Source organism: Falco peregrinus, chromosome 4, assembly GCF_023634155.1.
Source record: "Falco peregrinus isolate bFalPer1 chromosome 4, bFalPer1.pri, whole genome shotgun sequence".
NCBI lineage: Eukaryota > Metazoa > Chordata > Aves > Falconiformes > Falconidae > Falco > Falco peregrinus.
The window spans coordinates 45,005,407-45,027,685 of NC_073724.1; the positions used below are offsets into that span (position 1 = coordinate 45,005,407).

Here is a 22,279-nt window from a genome sequence, read left to right on the forward strand (position 1 = left end):
ATGGTTAACTTTGCAAACTTTTAAGTGGTTCAGTTTCCAGGCATCCACAGGTTGAAAACCTTTTATTTTAAACACCTCAGCCTTATGGACAAGCCTCTCTCACTCCTTTTGCCTTTCTTTAGGTGACAAAAAAGACAATGAGAAAAATGGTAAAGGTTACATAAGGTCAAAACTTTTCTGCCCTTTTCCCTTTATGCTTTGCCCCTTCTTGTAAAGACTCAATAAATGAGTAAAAAAAAAATAATAAATGAACCTTGAGCATTAAGGTGGAAACAGGTTCTCTCAAGAGTCATTCTCCCTTGTACTTTACCATTAATGTTCCCTTATGTATATTTACTCTTCTTCACCTTTTTTCCTGCAACATCCCATCTCAAATTTTCATTTCGTTGTGGTGCTCTGTGAGACTTGTTCCTTCCCAAACAGCGTTTTCTATTTTTAAAAAACAAATCATAATTTTCATTAATTTCATGTTCCTTCTTTACTTCTTTGTACTACCTTTAGTTTTCTTTATTCCACCTCTCTCATCCTCCGTTTACCTGTATGATTTATATTGAAGTGTTTGCTTTCAGACTGTAACTAATACCATTTAAGACCTATATCATGTTTATATTGATACTTTGATTCCTAATAAAAATAAATTTTAAATAAATGTAGAAGCAAATGTTTCTTCTAGCTGTTTCATTGCTGCTAGTTCTTGCAATTTCATTGTAAAATACACCTAGAAGCCTTGGGATAATATCTTTCTCCTTCCTTTCCACAAAAGAAATTATGAATCTGAGAACATATTAGGTGTATTGTAAATACTGTGTGACACTCAAATACTGTCATAACACAGTCCCTACAAAAAGCTAGCAGAGATAGTTCATGATGATATTGTGATGATAGCCAAGTAGCATGAGATTAATTTTTCAGCACGTCTGAAATGGGCTTTTATTACCATTGCATTAATTTGCTCCTTAATTAATAAGTTGCATGCCTACTGCCTTTATAGAAGAAACAGTGAAAATGGAAGTTGCTGGTAAGTCTTCATGAAAACAAGCCCACCAGTAAGAAACCAGTATATGTCCACAGTACCCGTAGAGATGAATCTGCGGGTTGCCCATAAGCTCTGCAGAGCTGCCTGCAGCCATCTGTACCATTTTGACTGCGACCTAGACATTTGAAAGCACAAAGGGCTACTTACAGAAACTACCTGGACATTTTCCCTCCTTTCACAATGACCTAGACCCCTGCCTCAACTCCCCACTTGAGTTCCTGTTTGCTTTCGCTGCTGCTGTGCTACCCTTCTGTTGTTTTCAGCTCAAAAGAACATATCTGACACCCATTTCACATCACTCTTTTGTACAGATGGTTTTAAACCTAATCCCTCTCCTTTTCTAGGAAATGCTTTAAAGCCACAAGGCCACCCGCTTCTCCTCCTTTTGGATTCTCTGCCTGTCTGAACCAGTCTTGAACCCTCAGCACTCAGTGAGGCCATTTTGAGAGGAGGGGTGCACAGCACCTCTTCACCATTTTTTTTTCACCTTCTATTCTGAAATCACATGAAAGAAGTGACACCCCTGTGGTGGTATGGGAGTATCTCTTGGAACCCCTATGGACAGGCAAGATTAGAATCCCACATGTCTCAAATCTCAGCTGAATGTTTTATTCAAGGGTGAAATGTTCAGTCATTGTTACATCAGACCTCTTCTCCCTGCCTGCCTGTCTGCACGTCCGTAAGTATAAACATTACCAGAGTATCAGCAAACTGCAGTATGCATTGACTCCTGAAAGGATTAACTCCTCATTACAGTCAACTGGATGGAATGGACTTAACGGAAGAGAAAAACACGGCAACAACTTTGAGGTATCAAAGTGACAAAGATTAAGTTTGCACAATTACTAGCACTTAATTTTTGCCTATATATGTGTATTTTATTTCCTTTTCCATGTACTGAACCCAACAAAAGAGGTTGACTGGAATGCTGATCAAGACAGCAGAGATGTGAAAAGGGAGAAAGAAGGGGGAAAGGTGATAAGGGGAAAGAGAGGGGAAGGAAGCAAAAAGGAAGAAAAGTGGTGAAAAATGTGAAGTTACAGACATTAAAAACAGTGAAAAGTGGTGAAAAAAAAAAAAAAGTTGTGAAAGAAGATACAGAAATCAAGGCCAGAAGAGAATTTCAAGATCAAACCTCAAATGCCGCGTTCAATATTGGGCCCCTCACTGCAGGAAAGGCATTGAGGTGCTGGAGCATGTCCAGAGATGGGCAACGGGGCTGGTGGAGGGTCTGGAGCACAAGGCTTATGAGGAGCGGCTGAGGGAACTGGGGTTGTTTAGCCTGGAGACAAGGAGGCTCAGGGGGGACCTTACTGCTCTTGACCACTACCTGAAAGGAGAAAGTTGAGCGAGGTGGGGATTGGTCTCTTCTCCCACATAACAAGCGACAGGACAAGAGGAAAAGCCTCAAGTTCCACCAGGGGAGGTTTAGATTGGATATTAGGGAAAAATTCTTCACCGAAAGGGTGGTCAAGCACTGGAACAGGCTGCCCAGGGAGGTGGTGGAATTCACCATCCCTGGAGGTGTTCAAAAAACGTGTAGATGTGGTGCTTAGGGATGTGGTTTAGTGATGGAATTGGCAGTCCCGGGTTAATGGTTGGACTTGATGATCTCAAAGGTCTTTTCCAACCTTAATGATTCTATGATTCTAAGTCAGAGAGAGAAAATGAGACATGAAAGAAGAGAATGAAAAAAATCCTGAAAGATGCAAACATTTGAAAAGAGACATGGAAGCAAAAAAGAACGCATGAAAAGAAAAATAAGTGATAAGGAATGAAAAACTGCCAAAGTGAAAAAAAGGAGAAAACCGGGAAAAAACCAGAACTGATGAAAAAAAAAAAATAGAGAAACAAAAATGGAAGGAAGCTAAGCAAGAAAGGAGTGAGGAGAAGTCAAAGGAGTGACAAGCAGGAAAAGAAAAGAAGAGAGGAAAAGGAAGAGACCTGAAAGGCAGTGAAAAGAAATCAAAGCAGTGCATATCTTGGACAAGAGTCAAAAAGGTGAGGAAAGCAGCAAAAAGGCTGGGAGAAGCAGGGAGCAGAAGGAAAGGGAAAAGCAGGAAAGAAAAAGAAGGTGTGAAAGGAGTCAAAGCCATGAAAAGCAGGGGAGAGCAGGAAAAAGCATAGAAGGGAAAATCAGAGGGGGAAAGACAATGTGAAAATTGGCAACAAAAAGCAGAAAAGCAGGGAGGGAAAGGGGAAGAAGAAGTGAGATGGAGAAAGACCAAGAGAAAGGGGGAAGGGAAACAGTGAAAGAAGAAAAACAGGGAACAAAAAAGGGCGGGGGGGGTGGGGTGGGGGGCAGATAAAAGACCTGAAAAGCCATGATAAGAAGCCAAAATGGGGGAAAAAATAGAGCAAAGGAAGGGAAAGGTAGGAAAAGGAAGGGATACAGGGAAGACCTGAAAAACAGCAAAGCAGTGAAAAGCAGCAAAAAACATTCGGAATAGTGTAAAGCATATAAGATGAAAAAGCAGTCAAAGCAGGGCAGAAAGAGAAAAAAAAGTTAGGGGGGGGAAAAAAACCTCCCAAGACATGAAAAACAGGACAAGTGTTCAAAGCAGTAACAAGCAGGGAAAACCAGAGACCAGAAAAGCAGCCTAAGAAATTAAAGCAGTGAAACACAGGAAAAGGAACAGCAGAGAAGGGAGGGGGAAAACCAAACAAAACACACCTGAAAATAGCTAAAAGGAGTGCATAAATTTAAAGTAGGAAAAAGCAGCCAAAAGCCAGGAGAAGCAGTGAAAAACAGGGAAGGGGCAAGCATGGAAGGGAAGGAAAGGCGGGCGGGGGGGGAGGGGGGAATATATAAAACCCAGCAAAAAGGTCAAAGAACAGAACTGAAGGGGTAGGCGGGGCAGGATGGCCTGAAAAGCAGTGGAAAGAATTCAACGCAGTAACAAGTAATGAGAAGAGTGAAGAGAAAGGAAAAGTACAGACAAGCAGTTGAAAAAAGTCAATGCAGTGACGAGACTGAAAAGCGGGGGAAAGGAGGGAAAGCAGGGGAAAGGAGGAAAGACACCCACCCACCCCACTGCACCCTGCAACACTCACCCACCGCCCCCCCCCCCAAAAGCAAACAAACAAAACTCAAACCAAAAAAACCAACACCCACCAAACTAAAAACCAGCGGAAAGCAGGGGGGGGAAACGGGGAAGACCAGGAAAGCAGTGCAAGGAAGTCAAAGCTGTGATAAACCGGGAAAAGGCGGGGGGGGGGGGGGGGGGGGAGCGGGAAGACTTGGAAAGCAATGAAATCAAAGCTGTTACTAGCAGGCAAAAAAGTCAAAAGCAATGAACAGCAGGAACAGGAAGGCACAAGCCAGGGGGCAGCAGGGTGGGAAGCAGGAAGAGACCTGAAAAGCAGCCATCAGGGAAAGAAGGGAAAGGAAGGAAAAAGACCTGAAAAGTAGAGAAGGCAAAGCAGCATAAAAAGCTGGGAGAAGGGGAAAAAGTAAAACAGGGAAAGAAGTCAAAACACGAAAAAGCTGGGAAAGGAAGTCAAGCCAGGGAAATGCAGGGAAGAGAAGGACAAAGCTGGGAAAGAAAGTCAAAGCAATGAAAAGCAGGGGAAAGAAGGCGCAGGGAGAGGATAATTATCACAACCAGAAGAGCAGGGAATAGAAGTCAAAGCAGTGACGAGTAGGCAAAAGGAAGGAAAAAGTTAAGACCTGAAAGGAAGTGAAAAATAGTCAAAACAGTAAAAAGCAGTGAAAAATAGACAACTGAGAATAAGGGAAAAGAAGAGAAGGAGAAGGAAAAAAGAAGAGACCAGAAAAGCTGGAAAAAAATGCCAAAACTCCCCCCTCCCCCCCCCCCCCCCCCAAAAAAAAAAAAAAAGTGAAAAGCAGGAAAAAAGATGGGGGGGGGGGGGGGGGGGCGGAGACCTGTGAAGTAGTGAAAATAATTTGACACTGTGACAAGTGTTGAAAAGAAGAGAGGGGAAAGAAGTAGAAGCAAGAAAAGCAGGGAAAGACAGAGAAGCAATAACCAGGGAATAGGGGAAAAAGAAAAAGCCTGAACATCAGTGAAAAGGAAATCAAAGCAGTGACAAACAAGGGCAGTAGGGAAGGAAAGTATGTAAAAGAAGGGAAACGCAAGGAAGAGACCTGAAAACACAGGAAAGTCTCCAAGTACTGAAAAACCGGGAGAGAGGGGAAATGAAAGCATAAAAAGGAAAGAAAAGATGCAGATAGAAAAGCAAAGAGAAAATGAGGAGAGAAAAGCACAGGAAAAACATCAAGGTAATGAAAAGCAGGGAAAATGAGGGAAGGCATCTGAAAAACAGAGAAAAGGAAATCAAAGCCAGGGGGAGGAGGGGGGAAGGCATGGAAAAACAGTGAAAAAAGTATCAAAACAGTGAAGGACAATGGGGAGGGGAAGATGAAAATCCCTGAAAAACAGGGAAAAGACAAGGAGGGAAAGGCAGGGGAAAGGTAAGAAGGGAGAAATGGGAAAAATTATAAGAGAGAAGCAGGTAAAAGACAAAGCAGTGCCAAGGAAAAGACCTGTAAAGCAGGGAAAAGGCCAGAGAAGACCACAAAAACTATGAAAACAAGTCAAAAGAGGGAAAAGAAGGGAAAGGATGTCAAAGCAGGAATAAATAGGGAAAACAAGAGAAGGTGCGGGGGGAGAGACATGAAAGGCAGCGACACATCAGAACAGCGAAAAGCAATGAAAATAATACAAGGGAGATGGTGTGTGTGTGCAGAAACAGGGAAAAGAAGTGCAAGCAGAAGCAGTCAAAAGCAGGGAACAGAGAAGCGGAGAGGAAATGAAATGATGCAAAAATTATGGAAGAGATGGGAAAAGAATGGGAAAGAAGAGAAGTCAAAGCAGGGAAAAGCAGAGAGGGGATGGAAAAATTAGTGAGGGGAAGAAGAAATACACCTGAAACCTGAAATACACGTGGGAACGAAGTGGAGAAGGAAGGGGGAAGAAACCTGAAAGATACTGAAGTGAGGAAAGGGAACAAAGAAAACACCTGAAAAGCACTGAAAACAAGGGAAAGACATAGAAATATTGAAAAGAAGGGGGGAAAGACCTGAAAAGCACTAGAAAGAAAAGCAAAGCAGTGAAAGACACAGAACTAAAAGCAATGCAAAGCAATGGTGGAAGAGGAAGTGGGAAAGACAGGCAGGAAAAAACAAGCAGGAAAGATAGGAAGCAAAAGCTCAACATAGTGAAGAGCAATGAAGGGGTGTGGGTGTGTGTGTGCACAACCTGAAAAACTGGGAAAAAGAATGGAAAAAAACCAAAAGTCAAAGCAAGGGGGAAAAGTCAAAGCAGGGAAAAGAAGAGAATGGAAAGCACCAAAAAGAAGGGGGGAACCTGAAGACTTGGGAGGAAGCCAAAAGAGCAACAAGCAGGGAGAGAGGAAGGGAAAAGCAGGGGAGGGGGGTGAAAGACCTGAAAAGTATTGAATAAAGGGGGCTGGGGGAGCAAGGCAAACAGGGAATGCATGGAAGGAAGAACAGGCAGGAAAACAAAAGCGAAGACAAGCACCATGGACAACACAGGAAAAGCTGTGAAAAGACAGGAAGAGAACAAGGAGGAAAAGAACAGAAAGTGAAAAGAAAAGGTAGAAAGACTGGAAAAGCAACAGAGAAAAGCAGGGAAAAGCAGGGGGAACAGCAAAGGAAAAGACAAGACAGAAAAAGCAGGGAATCAAAAGAAAAGCAGGGGGAAAAAGGCTGAAAGATGGGAAAAGGAGAGAAAAGCGAAAGGTGAAGTGCAGGGAAGTGGGGAAAAGGGTCAGAGTGGAAAGTAGGGAAGGGGAGGGAAATTAGCAGCAGTAAGAAAGGACGGGAGCTTGCAGTGGGGAGAAAAGGCCGTGCAGTGTTACTGTTTCTGAAGAGGGAAGTGAACTACAGTTTCTACCGAAAACAAAACGGAAAGGGTATCAAAATTATTTTAGACAAAGTTACTATGTTTGACTTTTTCTTCAAAAATCTCTTACTGTCCCCACTAAAAGAACTCTGAATATGGCATTTCTGATTTTCAAATCTCTGGCTCCAGAGATTCCTGGATTTGTCTTCCCAGGTCATGCAATTATGTCATGACATGAACCTTCGTACTATGGCTATATCAACGTGACCTCTACAGAGACACCTGATTTCAAGGCACTGCCACTGTAATGTTTTGTTTACAGAGCAAATGCCCCTTTACACAGAGTATTAGCTCTGTGTACTCAAGTTACCAGACTGATGACAGCACACAAAGTACAACAATAAAGTAGATTATTCCATATAGAATAAACTTCTGTACCGCATTTTTCTTGGAAGAAATAACTTAGCTAGTGTACAAAAAAAAAAAAAAAAAAAAGTGTAACAATTTCCTCATACACAAGGCAAACATTTTGTAGGGGCAGGAGACCAATTCAAATGACAATAAAAATGCACACATGCTCTGGCACATTGCATGAAAGAGGAGGAATCCCACTGGTACTAAACAGCACTAGCCCTGCATCAGGAAAGAAGACGAGTGAGACTGGAGCTTCGAAAATTCTCTCAGCTTATTCTTGACTCCAAGGTCTCCAAATTCCTTTGCGTGCAAATTATGAAAACGCTGGTTGCACTGCAAACACAGTATAGCTCAGAATGTGTTCCATTCAGAGCTAGTCTTTCTTCCTGCTTTAGGTAAAGAGAGCTCCTCTTCATCATCATCCTCGCAGCCTTGAAATTATTAACTCCATCTACCAACTGTTGACATTTGATGGCGGGAAGGAGTTGTGGAGTCCTGAATTAGCTCCAGGTTGGCAGAAAAATCTGAAGGAAAAGAGATGTTTTGGAATACTGCATCAAGTGGTGCAGAAAAGATCTCCTCCACTGCTGAGGGGGAAGAGAGATCCTGAATAAGGCAATCCAAGGGGAGAGGTCTTCTGCTTGGCATCTACAATTAGTTTCTTCAGAACAAATGAACTGTTTTCAGTTTTTCATCTCTCATTTCCCAACCACTACAACTTTTGACAGTCAACATCTGTCAAATTAATCTCCTTTCCTCCCACTTCTCATAGGAAGACCTACAGGAGGTGGATTAGATTATTAATGTCTATTGCTTTATGTATGCTACTCTTCTTTTTATTACTCAAGACCATATGGAATACCTGTAAGATCTGAAGTTTCAAGAAATTTTTAAAATCCATGGGATTTTGCAAGAGATTCTTATGTTAGTGCTCGGCAGGACTCATCTCTCTGATGATCACACAGAACTGGATTTAAGCAGCAATGTTTTTAACCCTTTCCTCATCTTGTAGTTACTTTTTTAGGGACCTTGGGGATTGCCTTGAAAATGATGTCAAATTCCTTTATATACACGCTGCAGGAAGTCAGCACAGCAGTAGGAAAGCCAAGAGTTCTTTTCAAAAAAACGCAGAAGAAAGCTACTGAGCAAGATCTTCAAAATTATGTACTGCCATACCATTGCCTTAAGCAGAAAGAACTGGCTGACTCTATGCAGAAAAATGATTGGGAAAAGGCAGTGCAAACATGCAAAGACAAGCTCATCCTACAGTCAAACATACCAACTTTCAACACCCTTCAACAAGTAAATGCTTTGAAATAAAATGTTGGTATGTGTACCAATTGTGAACAGCAATGCATACATGATTGAAAAAAAAATAATTGAGCAATCCTTTAGACTCAAATTGTTATTTCTAGAAGAAATAAAATCATTCATCTGTTGCTCCACTGGCAAAACAATGTCTTCCCAGAATTTTCGTGATAAGACTCTACCGGGAGGCTGCAACAACAAAGAACCCAAATGGCTAATGTACTCAAGAGAACATTGCATATATCATAAACGCATTCATATTGGAAACCAACATGTTTCTAAGGAGACACTGCAACGTTGCCTTATGGTACACAACAAACGCATGAGATTTGTCAGTTCACATGCAAAACAATGATGGAAGTAAAAGGTCAAAATGTTTTTGTACTTTTAACTGAACAGCTTTAAACTAAATTTGAGATGCAAGATGCAGTGTTCTAGAAAAATATAATGCCCTTATAACCAAAACATAGGCCAAGATATGATGACAATTGTATTCTGGGACGCTGGAGTTTGCAGCAGTGGGAAGCAGAAATTCCTGTTGAAGCTGTTCCTACAGAGCACTTGGAGACTAAGAGTTGGACTGCACAACTTACCAGAGATGAGAAATGCCTCTTTGTGAAGACGTAGAGGAAAGAGAAATAGAAGAAAATTCCAGTGTACTACACAAGAGGTTTAATTGCATTGCCTTGGTTTACCTAAAGCCACATTACATTCTGTTGTCCAAAAAGCATGATCTACGTGCAGGTTTCTCAGTACTGGCTCTACCAACATTCAGACCAACTTGCCCCAGCCCAGGATGCATCTGCTCTCACAGATTAGAAATTGTTTTAGGAAGCCAAATCTGATTGGTCCATACACTCCTCCTGAAAGGATATATGGTATTTTTTTTAAATAATGGTAGTTCTGTCTTACCAGTAATATTATCTTAATTTTCAGAAAATAGCTGATGCTTTTTGTTATTTAGACTGAAATACACTGGGGCTGTTTTCCTCACATGCTACTTTTTTATTGGAGGTTTAGCAGCTTTTCACTGTGACACTGTTAATCACTATTTAGCTGGGCTACTTTTCACTGTTGATCACTAAGGAAAAATTGCTTGTTGTGAAACAAAGGAAGTCCTGCCTCAGGAATGAGTATCTAGGGTGGATCCATAATAAAGCATCTTTCAGGATATATAAATCCTGTGCCCATTCTACTTTGTGGCAACATTATTTGTTTTTAAGGGTGCCTTTGGTCAGTCTCACTTCCATTCTCATCCTGCTAAACACACGTACAAGTTTCAACACATAATCAGTCAGTAACATACACTGCTCGGGCTTTGGGGTTTATTCCTACTGTTCTCAAACCCCGTTTTTAGTGCCTACTGCGGTCTGCCTCTTAAGGTCTAACTAGGCTCTGCCTGCAGCCCATTTTAACCTCTGTATCTCAGCCCTTGTTAGTAAATAAATTAAAACCCCTCCAGTTGCCTACATGCTGACAATCCACTCTACCCATTACTATGGCTTCTGCCAGTCCGATCTCTCCAGCATATGCTTTTCGTCAGAAATCAAATCCTCCCCCTTCAATTTAGTCTTTCTAAACTGCAATGAAACCATCCCAACTTCCATTTCCGCTCTCTTGCAAACTTCCAGATTTGACCCGGCTTGCCACTTGATACACAGTTAAGATCCAAATCTATCTTGAAACAAAACACACAGCTACATTCTAGACCCTTCTCATGTTAGTTACTGGAATCCAAGTTTCCGTGAACGTATTTTCCACTCTTAAGTTTAACTGTTAAGCCTCACTGAACATGGACATGAAGTTTTTCATCTAGCTTTTCTCACATGCTTTCCTAGGACCAGGACCACATAAAAAAGTTTCTCAGTCTCCCTTTCAGTTAAGGTCTGTACAATTCCACTCCAGCTAAGGTATTTCTCTCCCCTCCCTATGCTACTCTTCACATGGGTTAGATTCCCTCCCACACAGAACAGCCTTTCTATTCCAACCCTTTTCTAAATCTTCTGTCCTCACTTTCCCTCTAGAATCTATGGACATTGCTTAAAGTGAATTAAAATTTCTGTCTTCCTTTCAGCAGAGGAACCTGTGTTGAAAGTTTTAACTACCACCTTTTCTGGCCTATGAAGTTCTTGTATCATTCACATCCTCAAGGACAGTCCGAGTGACCATCCTGTGATTGAACTCTGTGATGCTCTGTAACATCTAGCATAAAACATAATAAACAACAGAAACTACAAATCCTGTCAGGTCTAGACAAATCATATATATTTGATAGGGCTAGTATGGAGAACTGTTGAAATAAAAACAAGGCATCTTAATAAGGAAAAAATAGTTCAACTATCATTATTAGGTGGAGAAATAAATACCAGTTGCAAACTTTTCAACATGAGATGGCTTCTGTAGAACCCCACAAAACCAGGGATACAGAACAGAAAACTACAATTTGGCAAGATGTTTTTCTTTGCTTGACAGATGCAAGATATTGTGCAATTCTACTATCCACCTTCTAAGTAAAATAAATCACTTGCCAAAGTCATGCTATATACAAACTATCCTCATGAGATCACCACTCAGCAATAAATCTACTTTGTAATCAGTTACTTGTATAATTTTGACTAGAAAGATACTTCCATACTCTTCAGAAGTTCCATATAATGATCTTATTGAAATATATTTGTTCTATAAATCAACACAAAACATATTCACCATACTATGTCAGAAGGTTAGAGTTTTAGCTTACTTCCTCATTAAAAAAGGATGTTTCTGATGGGTTTCAACAGGAATTATCTTCAAAGGTATTAAGGTTTTTCAGTTGTCAAGAATAAAATATAAGCACATTGAATGAAAGTAACGATGGTAGCATGATAAACAATGAAGACAAGTCACATCTATAGGTGAATCCAACCCTTCTGTAAACGAGTCCTGTTCAGACATCATTATACTTACAGGATGGAAGACTACATCCTGGAAGAGCAGCAGTTCTGAAAAGGACTTAGGAATCACGATGGATAATCATCTAAATTTACAATCTTTTAATGCAAATAACTGAGACTGAAAGATTTAAAAATGCAATCCTTGGAGGTATAAACAAACAAGCAAAGATATAAACTGAAAGGTTCAAGAATGTACCTGCACATACTACACGCACACAGCAATACTGAAATCACTACCAGATGCTGTATGCAGTTCCTATGTCCACGCTTTAGAATGGATTTTAGAACATCTGAAGTTTCAGAAGAGCCATAAAAGTTTTACAGTTAAGAGATTTAAGGAACTCCATCTATATAGGTTATTAAAGTTAACATATTTTTATGTGAATAAAGTGAAATTGTTTAAAACTAGAGTAGTTACTTGTTATTCTAATAGACAGCTAGCTATCTGATGGTCAGCAGCTGTAACTAAACAGTCCTAAAACTGAAGGAGGACTTAGAGTATGGAAAATAAACTAGCTGAATCACTCAAGAGACACAGAAAAATCCTCACACTTGAAGAACCTATATGAAAAATCAGTTATCTTTTCCAAAAGTATGTTCTACTGCACCCAAAAGATATGGACTTCATGATGCAGAAGTAACTAGATTGAATTCTAGGGATAATGGCATGCCAGACAGATTATGTCATTATCATGGTCACCTCTGGCCTTAAAATCAGCTAGTCTGTAATAGGTAGAAAGCTGCAGTGCATATAAGAACATTCAAACTAACAGGTGATAATATAAAGAACTCAAACTACAAGTACAGTCCATCAGAATCAAGCAGAGCTGTGTTCATACATCATTGATTTGTATACCTTGCTGTTTCAATTAAAAACTCAAAATTATCTGTTATGCCTCCAACTTTTACTTTCATATTTGTAAGTCTGTTTCAATGTATCTGATATTTACATATTATAGTATAATTATACCTACCATACCATGGCTTGGAGTAGGTTAATTGCATAGGAAGATTTACTATGTTTACATTTTTTCTTAAATTACTCTTTTTTTTAAAAAGCACAGTAAAGAGTCTGAGGACAAATTATTCAACTGTTTATCATACATAAGACTGCATGACTATAATACAAAGGGCTTGTCTTTTCATTTAACGTTACAATATACACAGCAAGTCCGGACTAGATCTTACAATCTGAACACAGGTATTTAACCTTTTCCATGCTGTTTATGTTTACAATGCACAGAAGTCCTGTAACCAAACTGTGTAGTAAAGCACACAAAACTGGACTGTAACATAACACAGTATGCAGAAGCACTGGATTTTATGATTTCTTCTTTATGTAGTTTTTTTTTAAACTGCTTTATTTTTTGGTGCTTGCTAAGGTGTGGCAACCTGCGCACACAAAAGTTACCCAGATTTCATATTACCCTTATATTCCTAGACAGCAGTAAGTACTGCATTCCTTTTTATATTGCTAAACTCAGCATCCTGTTTCTAAGGTGACAGCCTTCCAAATCCTGTAAACTCCTCTGAATTACTGAGTTTAAAAATAAAACCAAAAAGAAAACAGAAAAAAAAAAAAAAACACTTTCATCCACAGGGTTGACGTGTCAATACAAAAGAAATATGGATTGCTTGATTTAAAAAAAATACCATGATTTACAAAAAAATGGTAATCCCAAATAGTCAATCCCATTTACATGGTAGTCAGCTGCTGCGTTGCCACTGTAAGTATAAAAAAATTCCACCTTTTAGTCTGAAAAAATGACTTAGCCACATGGAATAGACCAGTATGAACTCTGAATTTTCTGCTAAATTGGCTTTTAAAAGGGCTTACTGGCAGAGGTAGATCACTGCTTCTGTAATACATAATGGGCAAACAATGTTAATCTGGGATGGGCAATCAATGAATTACCCTGATCCTTTCGAATGTTCTTCACGGAGCTTTTACTTTTCATAAAATAAGTCTCTGAATGGGCCCCTAAATTTTGCAACTGCCAAGCTGACTGTGTTATATTAAGGCAGCATTACCCAAAAATTAGGCACCTGTTAAATACAGCCTGCTAACCTCAGGTCTCACGTGAGTGTTTTGCTTTACTCAGACTATTATTTTGGACCTGTTCATGCAATCAAGGTCTTGCCTTCAAGTTTACAATTACGTTAATAAGGAATACAAGAATCAACTGCTGGTTTCATAGCTTCTGGATCTAGTGTCCCTTTTACCTTCAGAAGCCTGAACACATTTATAATGCAACAGATGTTATAGTCTCAAAGTAGATGTCAATCTATTATGTTCAGTACACAGATTGCTGTAATGTATTGGCTATGAATTCAACAACAGTTCCAGTTTTGTTTAAGCAATAGTACAGCCGTAATTTTCAACTGACATTTAAAAATGGTCTAGTTACACCTTGTGTCAAAGTGCAGAACTGCTACATTATTGGTTACAGACATCTATGTGCTATAAAAACAGCTTTGGTACAATAAATTATCAAAAAAGAAAATAAATTTTTGTAAAATTCACAGCATAATTGTGAGGCAAAAAAGCAGTCACATAAAATTCTGCATTTTTTATAAATGTTCAGGATGAACAGAAGACGTCTTTGTGCAGAAGTAATGGTGGAGAAACCACGTGCCGAGAAAAAGCAAAAGAAAAAAGAAAAAAGCAGGAAGGGACACAGTTGTAGCTATTTCCATCAAACGCAAACCACTACTCCTGTGACCTTCAACCAATAAGGAAGTCAACTTTATGACACACGCAAAGTGACCTTGCAATACCTTACAATAAGTGGGTCACAAAAGTCTATTTTAAAAGAAAGGCCTCTTGAATTACCCATTCTCTGTGTTTTCAGCATTAAGGACTGTCTGCAAAAGCATGTCCAAAAGTGATTGCATCTGAAATGGTAGGCTCTTCTAACTTAAGAGTCCAAATCCATAAGGCCAAAGGTTATCCCAAAGACCACCACTTAGACCTCCCCAGGACTGGCCAGGACCGACCCGTTGATTGCTTCTCAGTGCACCTCAGTTATGAAACCAGTCATATTTCAATACTAACTGACTGTGGTCTGCAAAATATGAGACCCACAGAATCCCATTACAATTGCTGCTTTGATCCTCAGTAGATTCAGAAAAGGAGAGTTCTGATCACCGCCACTTAGCATGCTTAATGTGCCTTACAAACTCCATTACAACCGTCCCTTTTTACAGCTGAAGAATATATATTTGTGTAATCTGAAGGTCCCTCTTTCTTACAGTACTGCATTTCTGTGCCCATGTTTGTTTGGGGAACTAAAAAAAAAAAAAAATATATATATATTACTCACTCCCCTCCCACCCAAAAACTTCAAAGGGCCTTTTTATAAATCATGTGCAATGCCTTTTAAAAGAAACTAGTTTGCAACTACAACTAACATTTGAACAATAACCCCTGCTGAATGAGACAAAAAAAAACAAAAAACCCTCCCCAAAAAACCAAACTATGACTAGATTGTGGCAAGTTAAGATGAGGGAAGCAAAAGGTGAACACCACTAAGCTATCTGTTAAGGTGGGTCCAAGACATGCCTCTTAGAAAAAGAAACCAACCAACCCCCGCCCCCCCCAAAAAAAAACCAACAAAAAAAACTTCATTGTCCCTTTGCAATCTTTTCAAGTTTAAAAAAATAGTCAGCTTTGCCCTCCTGTAGCGGTTCAGTGAGTTTATCTCCTTCTGATTCAAGCAGCTTTGCACTTTGTTTTTGGAAAAACACCACTTCTATAAAAACACACAAGAAACAAAGTTAATTTCAGTTTAGTCACGAGCTAGCCACAGGACTTTGCTGAACACAAACTCCTGTCATGGGAGACTCTTCTCTATCAATTCCTTGCCTCATTGCAAGGTGTCCTTCAGTCATGTAATGAGCAGGACCTGTATTAGCAGAAAACTGGTATGTTGGATGTCCAGCTATGCCAGTTTCTTGGCGCGGATTAGAGTAGACTGTTAAATTCATGTCCATAGCTCCATTTTGTCCAAAGTCCAAGGTATTAGCAGCCACTGGGCGGTTCTGATAGGCCTGATTGCCTTGGTTACCAGTAGAGGAGGAAGATGTAGAGGAAGAAGTAGTTGAGGAAGACAGGGATGTCATGGAGTGGTGACTGTGGCCCACCTCCATAGAATCCTGGGTGGAGGAGCTGTTTGTTGGAGAATTGTAGACTCTCGGCCTGGTCCGGCTACCCAAGGCTTGCTGTCCATGATGGTGGTGGTGGTGGTGGTGATGGTGGTGGTGGTGAGAGCTATTTCCGTGATGATGATGTAATGCATTCTGTTGTTGAGGGGTTACATGGAAGGTGGTTTCTTGAACTGGATGATTTTCAACAGTGACCTGTGTAGGAGCTTCAGTGGCTGTCCAACCAATTGGAGGAGGAAACTGTTGTCGAACCTGTGTTAATAAGCAAAATAAAAATGGAAACACTTACTCCAGTCTGTCCATTTGCAATATATGAGAGGGATTAAGTTATTAATGTTTATGCTAAGTTTTAAAAAAGTTAACCAAACTTGCAGTTGCAAAATTATTCTAGAAATGTAGGCATGTCATTAAGAAGCATTTCTAATAATGTAACCTTAAGAAAAATGAGTTCACATTCCGGATGCTTTTTTCAAACAAGTCAGTCCAATATGAGACCTTACTGTCAAAATTATAGAAACAGCTTTATGCAATAGCAGTAATGCACAATGTAATATTTGTATACCACCTAGAACAATAAGGCCCTGATCTCCGACTCGGGCCTCTGGATACAATATGCATACTAAGCTAAATTAATACCTCGAAGTTCATATCTTGAACAGTGTTAACAGCCTTAGAGGAGTACTAACCCACACCTCTGGAAGTAAACACCTGATTAAAGATTACTAAAACATCAAGATCTAGCTACACACCAATTTGTTGCATAAACTAAATTGTCTGCTTGGGAGAATTTGTATTTTTATTTGTTCTGTACTAAAATAAAAACATTACTGAACTACTGCTGTTGCTTCTTTCCAAGAGTAAGTATTGAATAAACACTAATTCATCAATGATAATGTTGGTGAAGTACCTGAACACCACAAAATGGAAGTAAGAACTCCTGCAGGAGTCCGCTGAAATACAAGCCAGTTCCTCACTGGGTTGGAAGATGCATAGTTCTGTGTACCCCTACACCCTGTGTAAGATGAAGAAGCACTAACAGCTCCACCTGGCTTATTGCCACTAAGACAAAACCTTCACCTCTGTAGAATCTATGGTAACTTACAGCTACCTGCCAGTACTTCTGCCTAAGCAACTGACCTAATGTACAAAGGACTATACAAGACCTGGGGGTAGAAAAATAAACCAAATCTGATGGCTAGTTCCATGTCTAAACCACTTCAATCTTGAATTGGAAGTATTAATTAGTTTTAGGGATTTAATATTCTCAGAAAATTCATCTAAATCAGACAAAAGCTCTACTTAAGCATACCTGCGGGCTGTGTGTTTCACAGTCCATAGCTTGAACAGCAGCAGTGAAGTGTCCACCACTATGTCGATGCTGGTGTGTGGGGTCTGACCGCGCCCTTCCACTGTTGCTTGTTCCAGAAGACCCACCTATAAAATCATAACATCCACAATAACTAAAGAATCCCAAAATTTACATTAAGTGGTAAAACAATGACAGTATGAAGATATGTAAATTGCTTCACAGTAAAAATACAAGACCCATCATAATCACATTTTTACGCATCCACTTTTTATATTCTATTGGAGCAGTTACCTGTTCCAGCTGATTAAAATAATTGTTTTGATGAGGATGACTGACATTTGTTTTTTAACAACAACAACTTTTTTAAAAGAGAGAGAACATTTATCTGGGAAAGACACCTTTGATGCGATTAGGAAATACAGCTTTGTTATCTGTTAATCAGAAAAACTTACCTGAGCTTGAAGACGTACTAGAGGTGGTTCCTGAAGATTGTGACTGCTCCATGGCAGGACTCGTAGACACACTGTTACTTGTGTTTGTACCTTCGTCTGCTGTTTTCTTAAAGAAACTATGCTGTAGGGCATAATAAGGTTGAATTCGTGTCTTAGGGTCATAATCAAGCATCCTTAAGATGAGGTCTTTGAACTTCAAGTAGTCAGCTACAGTATGACCCGATTCCCCAGCACGACGTCCACCTGGTCCTCCTGTTTCAACTCCTAGTATATTGTGAAGTTTCCGAGTTCCGGGTGGTTTGTATTCCTGTTGGGAAGTCAGAAATTGCTTGAAATCAAGTTATATAATAAGCCCTGGATATGCAGTTTAAGTGTGCCATAAAAGGAAGTCAGTCACATAAAAGAAAGAAACTATTCAACATTACAGAAAGTGTTATTTAATCAACCTCACCACATGGAACAATAACAAACAACAATAAAGCTACATTTTCAGTAAGGCAAGATGTAGTAGAATCTTAGCAGTAAGTAACATCTTACCATTGTTTATTTTTTTTTTTAAAAGAAACTGCCCATGTTATCATGCTCATTATGTAACCTACCCTTTTTCCATCTTTGGTCTTCTTCAAGTTCCAAGTGCCATCTGGCAACTTCTCAAAGAACTTTCTTGCTTTTGGTGCTTGGTCAAGGATGTGGGTAGGTGGTATCCCCAAAACTTCCACTATTTTATTCATTTGATCCACCTGTTCCAAACAAAGAATATTTGTGAAGAGCACAGTAACTGAACAGTGTGACACAGTGACATTCTAGTCACATGGGAAGCAATTGTTAACTACCCATACAAGTTCTAAATAAGTTATGAGTTTAAGAAAAATCCAGTTATGTACAAAACAAATCAGTGAACAAGTAGTAAGAGGGAGGACCCAGAAACAGAACATTACTAACAGGCAATTTACAGTTCTGAAAAAAGACATTGCTGTCTTTGACGTTTACTCATTTTAGAATTACTAGACTTCACTAATTTATGCATTAAACAGATGAAAGTCATGATGAGAATGAACAAGACAAAACAAAACATCAGATTACTTGTACCATAGTATAGCTGCATACCTCATTTGCCCCGCTAAAAAGAGGCTCTCCAGTGTGCATCTCAACTAAAATACACCCAAGGGACCACATATCAATTGCAAGATCATAAGGCATTCCCAGTAGCACCTCTGGTGATCGATAAAAACGACTCTGGATATATTGGTATATCTGAAATAAAAGTATCTAAAGGTAATACACAGCATCTGAAGAGCACTATAATGATTCTGTATTACAAAACAGAACTACCATGAAATAGGTTTTTGGTGTCGGAAAAGCCAAGGTATCAGTGATATTAAAAAGTATCTATACATTACATTAATAAAAATATATAAATGCTTAAGAAAATGCTACCATTCATACTCTCTCTCAAAAAAAAAAAAAAAAAGTGAACTCATTCATGCATGATGTCAATATTCTACACTTCCAGGCTGATGAGTGTAATCTCATGCAATTACAGGTAATCATGCAACACAATTTTAGTCTGGTATCATCCTAAGAAAAACTATTCCACATGCCACATCAGAATCACATAACATTTCAGACAAAACCAACAGTAAAAGATCAAAAGCCACAATTATGATGTGATTAAATGAGATGAAATTATCAGTTGATTCCAGGAACAAGAAAACAACACATGTGAAAAAGCAACCTCCTTCCACCCCCATCTATCCTGCTCATTTCACAAGACAGGAATCTTGATTTTAAACCTGGAGACTGGCTTAAACATAGGCATATCAAAAAAATCTCAAAAAACAAACAAAAAAGCTCCACCAAAACCTTTAACAGAAAAGAACCTGAACTCCAAAACCCTTAACAATAAAATACACAAAACAAAACTGTACTTTATATTCTAAGTAACATACAATCTTATCCAGTGCTCTCCACAAACATACCGATACTTCCTTACTGCTTTTTAAGTTAAGTCTAATGAGTAATTACACTAGGGTTTTGTATTTGTGCTTCTTAACATCTCAAAATTATCTTATTATTCACCTAAACATACCAGGTCTCCTTTCACCTCATGGTGTCCTCATCTACCCTGGGCGAAAAGCTCCTGATTTATAGCAAAAAGTCTTATTATTAATCTAAATATATGTCTCATCGCTGTTTTCAATACCATATTCAATATTCTGATCTGCTCTTCCCAAACTTACTATCAGAAAAAGTGACAGGGTGCTGCTACTGGCCAGTCCCAACTCCTCAAGACAGAACTGGGGGACTTCCGTTAAAGGCAGACAGTCCATTAAGTTTCTTAACTCTTCTCATATAATGATCCCATCTGCAGCATTACTAGTCACACCGCTGAAACTTCATTTCTTTTTTCAAATGTTGCATATTTTGGGGAATGTTTTTTGTTGATTTGTTTAGATTTTTAACATCCAGCTTTCTCAAAGCAAAAAGAGATTGTTTACAAGTTCATGGGTAAAACTGGCAAAGGTACAGAACAGGCCTGGGAAGGCTCAAAATCCTTTTTCAAACAAACTAAAGTTAACTTCTATCTATACAGGTCTTCCCTATCTCTCTAGCTAACAATTTTTTTCCAGTGCAAACAACTAAAGCAAAGGTACCCTGAACAGAAGTGGTCACTGGCTCAGCCAAACATTATTCTTACAACCAGGAAAGAGTCTATTTGTACTAGGACTATAAGGTGCAAGCTGAACAGGACATCCTGATAAACTTTTCACTGAGCAAACTGTTGGTACAAATCAAAGCTCTCCCTGAAGAAAACAGGCTTCGATATTCCAGCAGAATTATTTATCATCTTAATATTGTATATATTTCAGTATTTTTTAAAGCAAATGCAGAGCTAATTGGCTAAGCCAGACAGACTACGCTCAACAGACTCTAAAAGCTCAAATAAAAAATGCACTCATCTTCCAAGTATATGAACAACAGAACACAAATAAAAAATCCTGGACCACTACTGAACAGTACAGATCTACCCTAACCTGAAGAACTGTCAACAGAAAGCAATTTGGCCCTTTGTCCCAGAAATGCTTCGCGCATATGCATCTTTATTCATAGTAATATCACCACTAAACTCAATTTGTTTTTCCACAGTTGCTAAAGTGTTTATAAAAATGGGTTATTTATAACCAGTATCTTTAAAAGCCAGCTACTACACTGTCTCAACCCTTGAATATCTTATCTCCAAGGCATACTAAATAGAGGACACGCTAAAGTGGAAGGAGTAATACATATGGAGTAAGAAAATAATAAAACAAGTATTTTATTTAATAGCACTGCAGACTTCTACAATCAAGTCCTGATGCATTCTTCATTAATATAGCATAAAAACATAACCAAGGAGAAAAGAAAGATGTAAAGTTTATCACTATGATAAAGTTTATTTACTATGGCACTAAAAATTCATATTTAAAGCTCCTACAGACTGTTGATCTCTGGCACATTACATAAAAGTTAAGTCATCATCAATAAAGTTTAAATGAGCCATCTAGGTATTATGACTTTAAAACCACTAATTTTTAATAGGTATCCAACAGTAGCATCAACAGAATTTTTACTAATACTCACCCTCTGCCCAAGTTGACACGAACTGCCAAAATCAACAATCTTGATAGCGCTTCGTTTGGGGTTACAGAGCAGGATATTCTCAGGTTTTAGGTCACAGTGAATGATACTCAGTTCAGGAGTTGCCAGAAAAAGCAGTGCAGTGCACATCTGCTGTGCAAATTTTCGTGTCAGGTTCAATGAGACACCTCTAAAGTTGGTGTTCCGCAACAGATCATACAGATTGTAGGACAGCATTTCAAAGACTAAGCAGAGGTGGTTTCGAAACATGAAGTGGCGCTTCAAATGCACTTTAGAAAGGGGAAAAAATAATTAACACATATCTTGTGTGGTAAGTAATAAATGCTAACGCTTAAATATTTTAATCAATATGTATAAAGCCGACGTGTAAGATAATACAGCATTACTCCCCCCCCCCCCAACCCCCCCTGCCCCCTGGATAAATGATAATTTACAGAATATCCCTGCTACACATAGGGTCCAGGGGGGCACTTTACACATCTCAAGTGTCCTCAGTGCACCTCAGTATAGCTACATTAACCAACCCATTTACAAGCAGAAGGAATATTTTTTCAATATAAGCTATCACTCCCCTATTAGCCAAGGCAAACTCAATTGTGTGTAAATAAAAATATCAGCAAAAGACAAGAAGCACAAACTGTGTGTAAAAACCTTTGTCACAACGCTTTTAATCTGTTTCAGAGGAGAGTTCATTTCTTTACACTCTTAAAGCTAAAACTGTATTCATGTCCAAGCAGATTGGAAAGAAATGCGCATACAGCAGCATTCTTAACAGTATAGCAGATCCTCCACTTTAGACTCAACTATTTACCAGGAATTTCCATTACATTTACAGCGAATATATCTGACCATCAGATTCATCTAAAATATACTCAGACATTACTGCAATTTATAAGCCATGACTTCAATTGATTACTTCAATTAATAAAATGGATCAATATCCCAAAGGCATTATATTCACTTCAATCAGGCATAATCTCAATTTATGAAAACAACCCATCTAGTCCAAATCCAATCAAATTTTCTCATGAAATAGGTGAAAAATTCATCTGATTCATCTGTTTAGAGGCAAGACAGATTTACTGGTCTGTCAGTCACTCAGGTTGGTTGCCACAAGTAAAAGAAAATTGAAATAGGGAAAATACTTCAGCCCTCAGATAAAAAACAACACACTCCCATTTCTGTCGTATTATTAG

The 22,279-nt window shown here is 39.0% G+C and overlaps 1 protein-coding gene across 1 annotated transcript in view; it reads right to left on the minus strand.

Moving 5' to 3' along the window:
* Positions 1-12,592: 12,592 nt before the first annotated feature.
* Positions 12,593-22,279, minus strand: part of DYRK1A (dual specificity tyrosine phosphorylation regulated kinase 1A) — an 87,819-nt gene continuing 78,132 nt past the window's right edge. The window contains exons 7-12 of the mRNA XM_013299199.3: positions 21,066-21,352; positions 18,552-18,698; positions 18,044-18,184; positions 17,445-17,751; positions 16,993-17,117; positions 12,593-15,935 (exon numbers count right to left, since the gene is read on the minus strand). Of these exons, the coding sequence (XP_013154653.1) occupies positions 15,312-15,935; positions 16,993-17,117; positions 17,445-17,751; positions 18,044-18,184; positions 18,552-18,698; positions 21,066-21,352 (1,631 nt within the window). The 3' untranslated portion in view covers positions 12,593-15,311. The remainder of the gene's footprint in view (positions 15,936-16,992; positions 17,118-17,444; positions 17,752-18,043; positions 18,185-18,551; positions 18,699-21,065; positions 21,353-22,279) is intronic.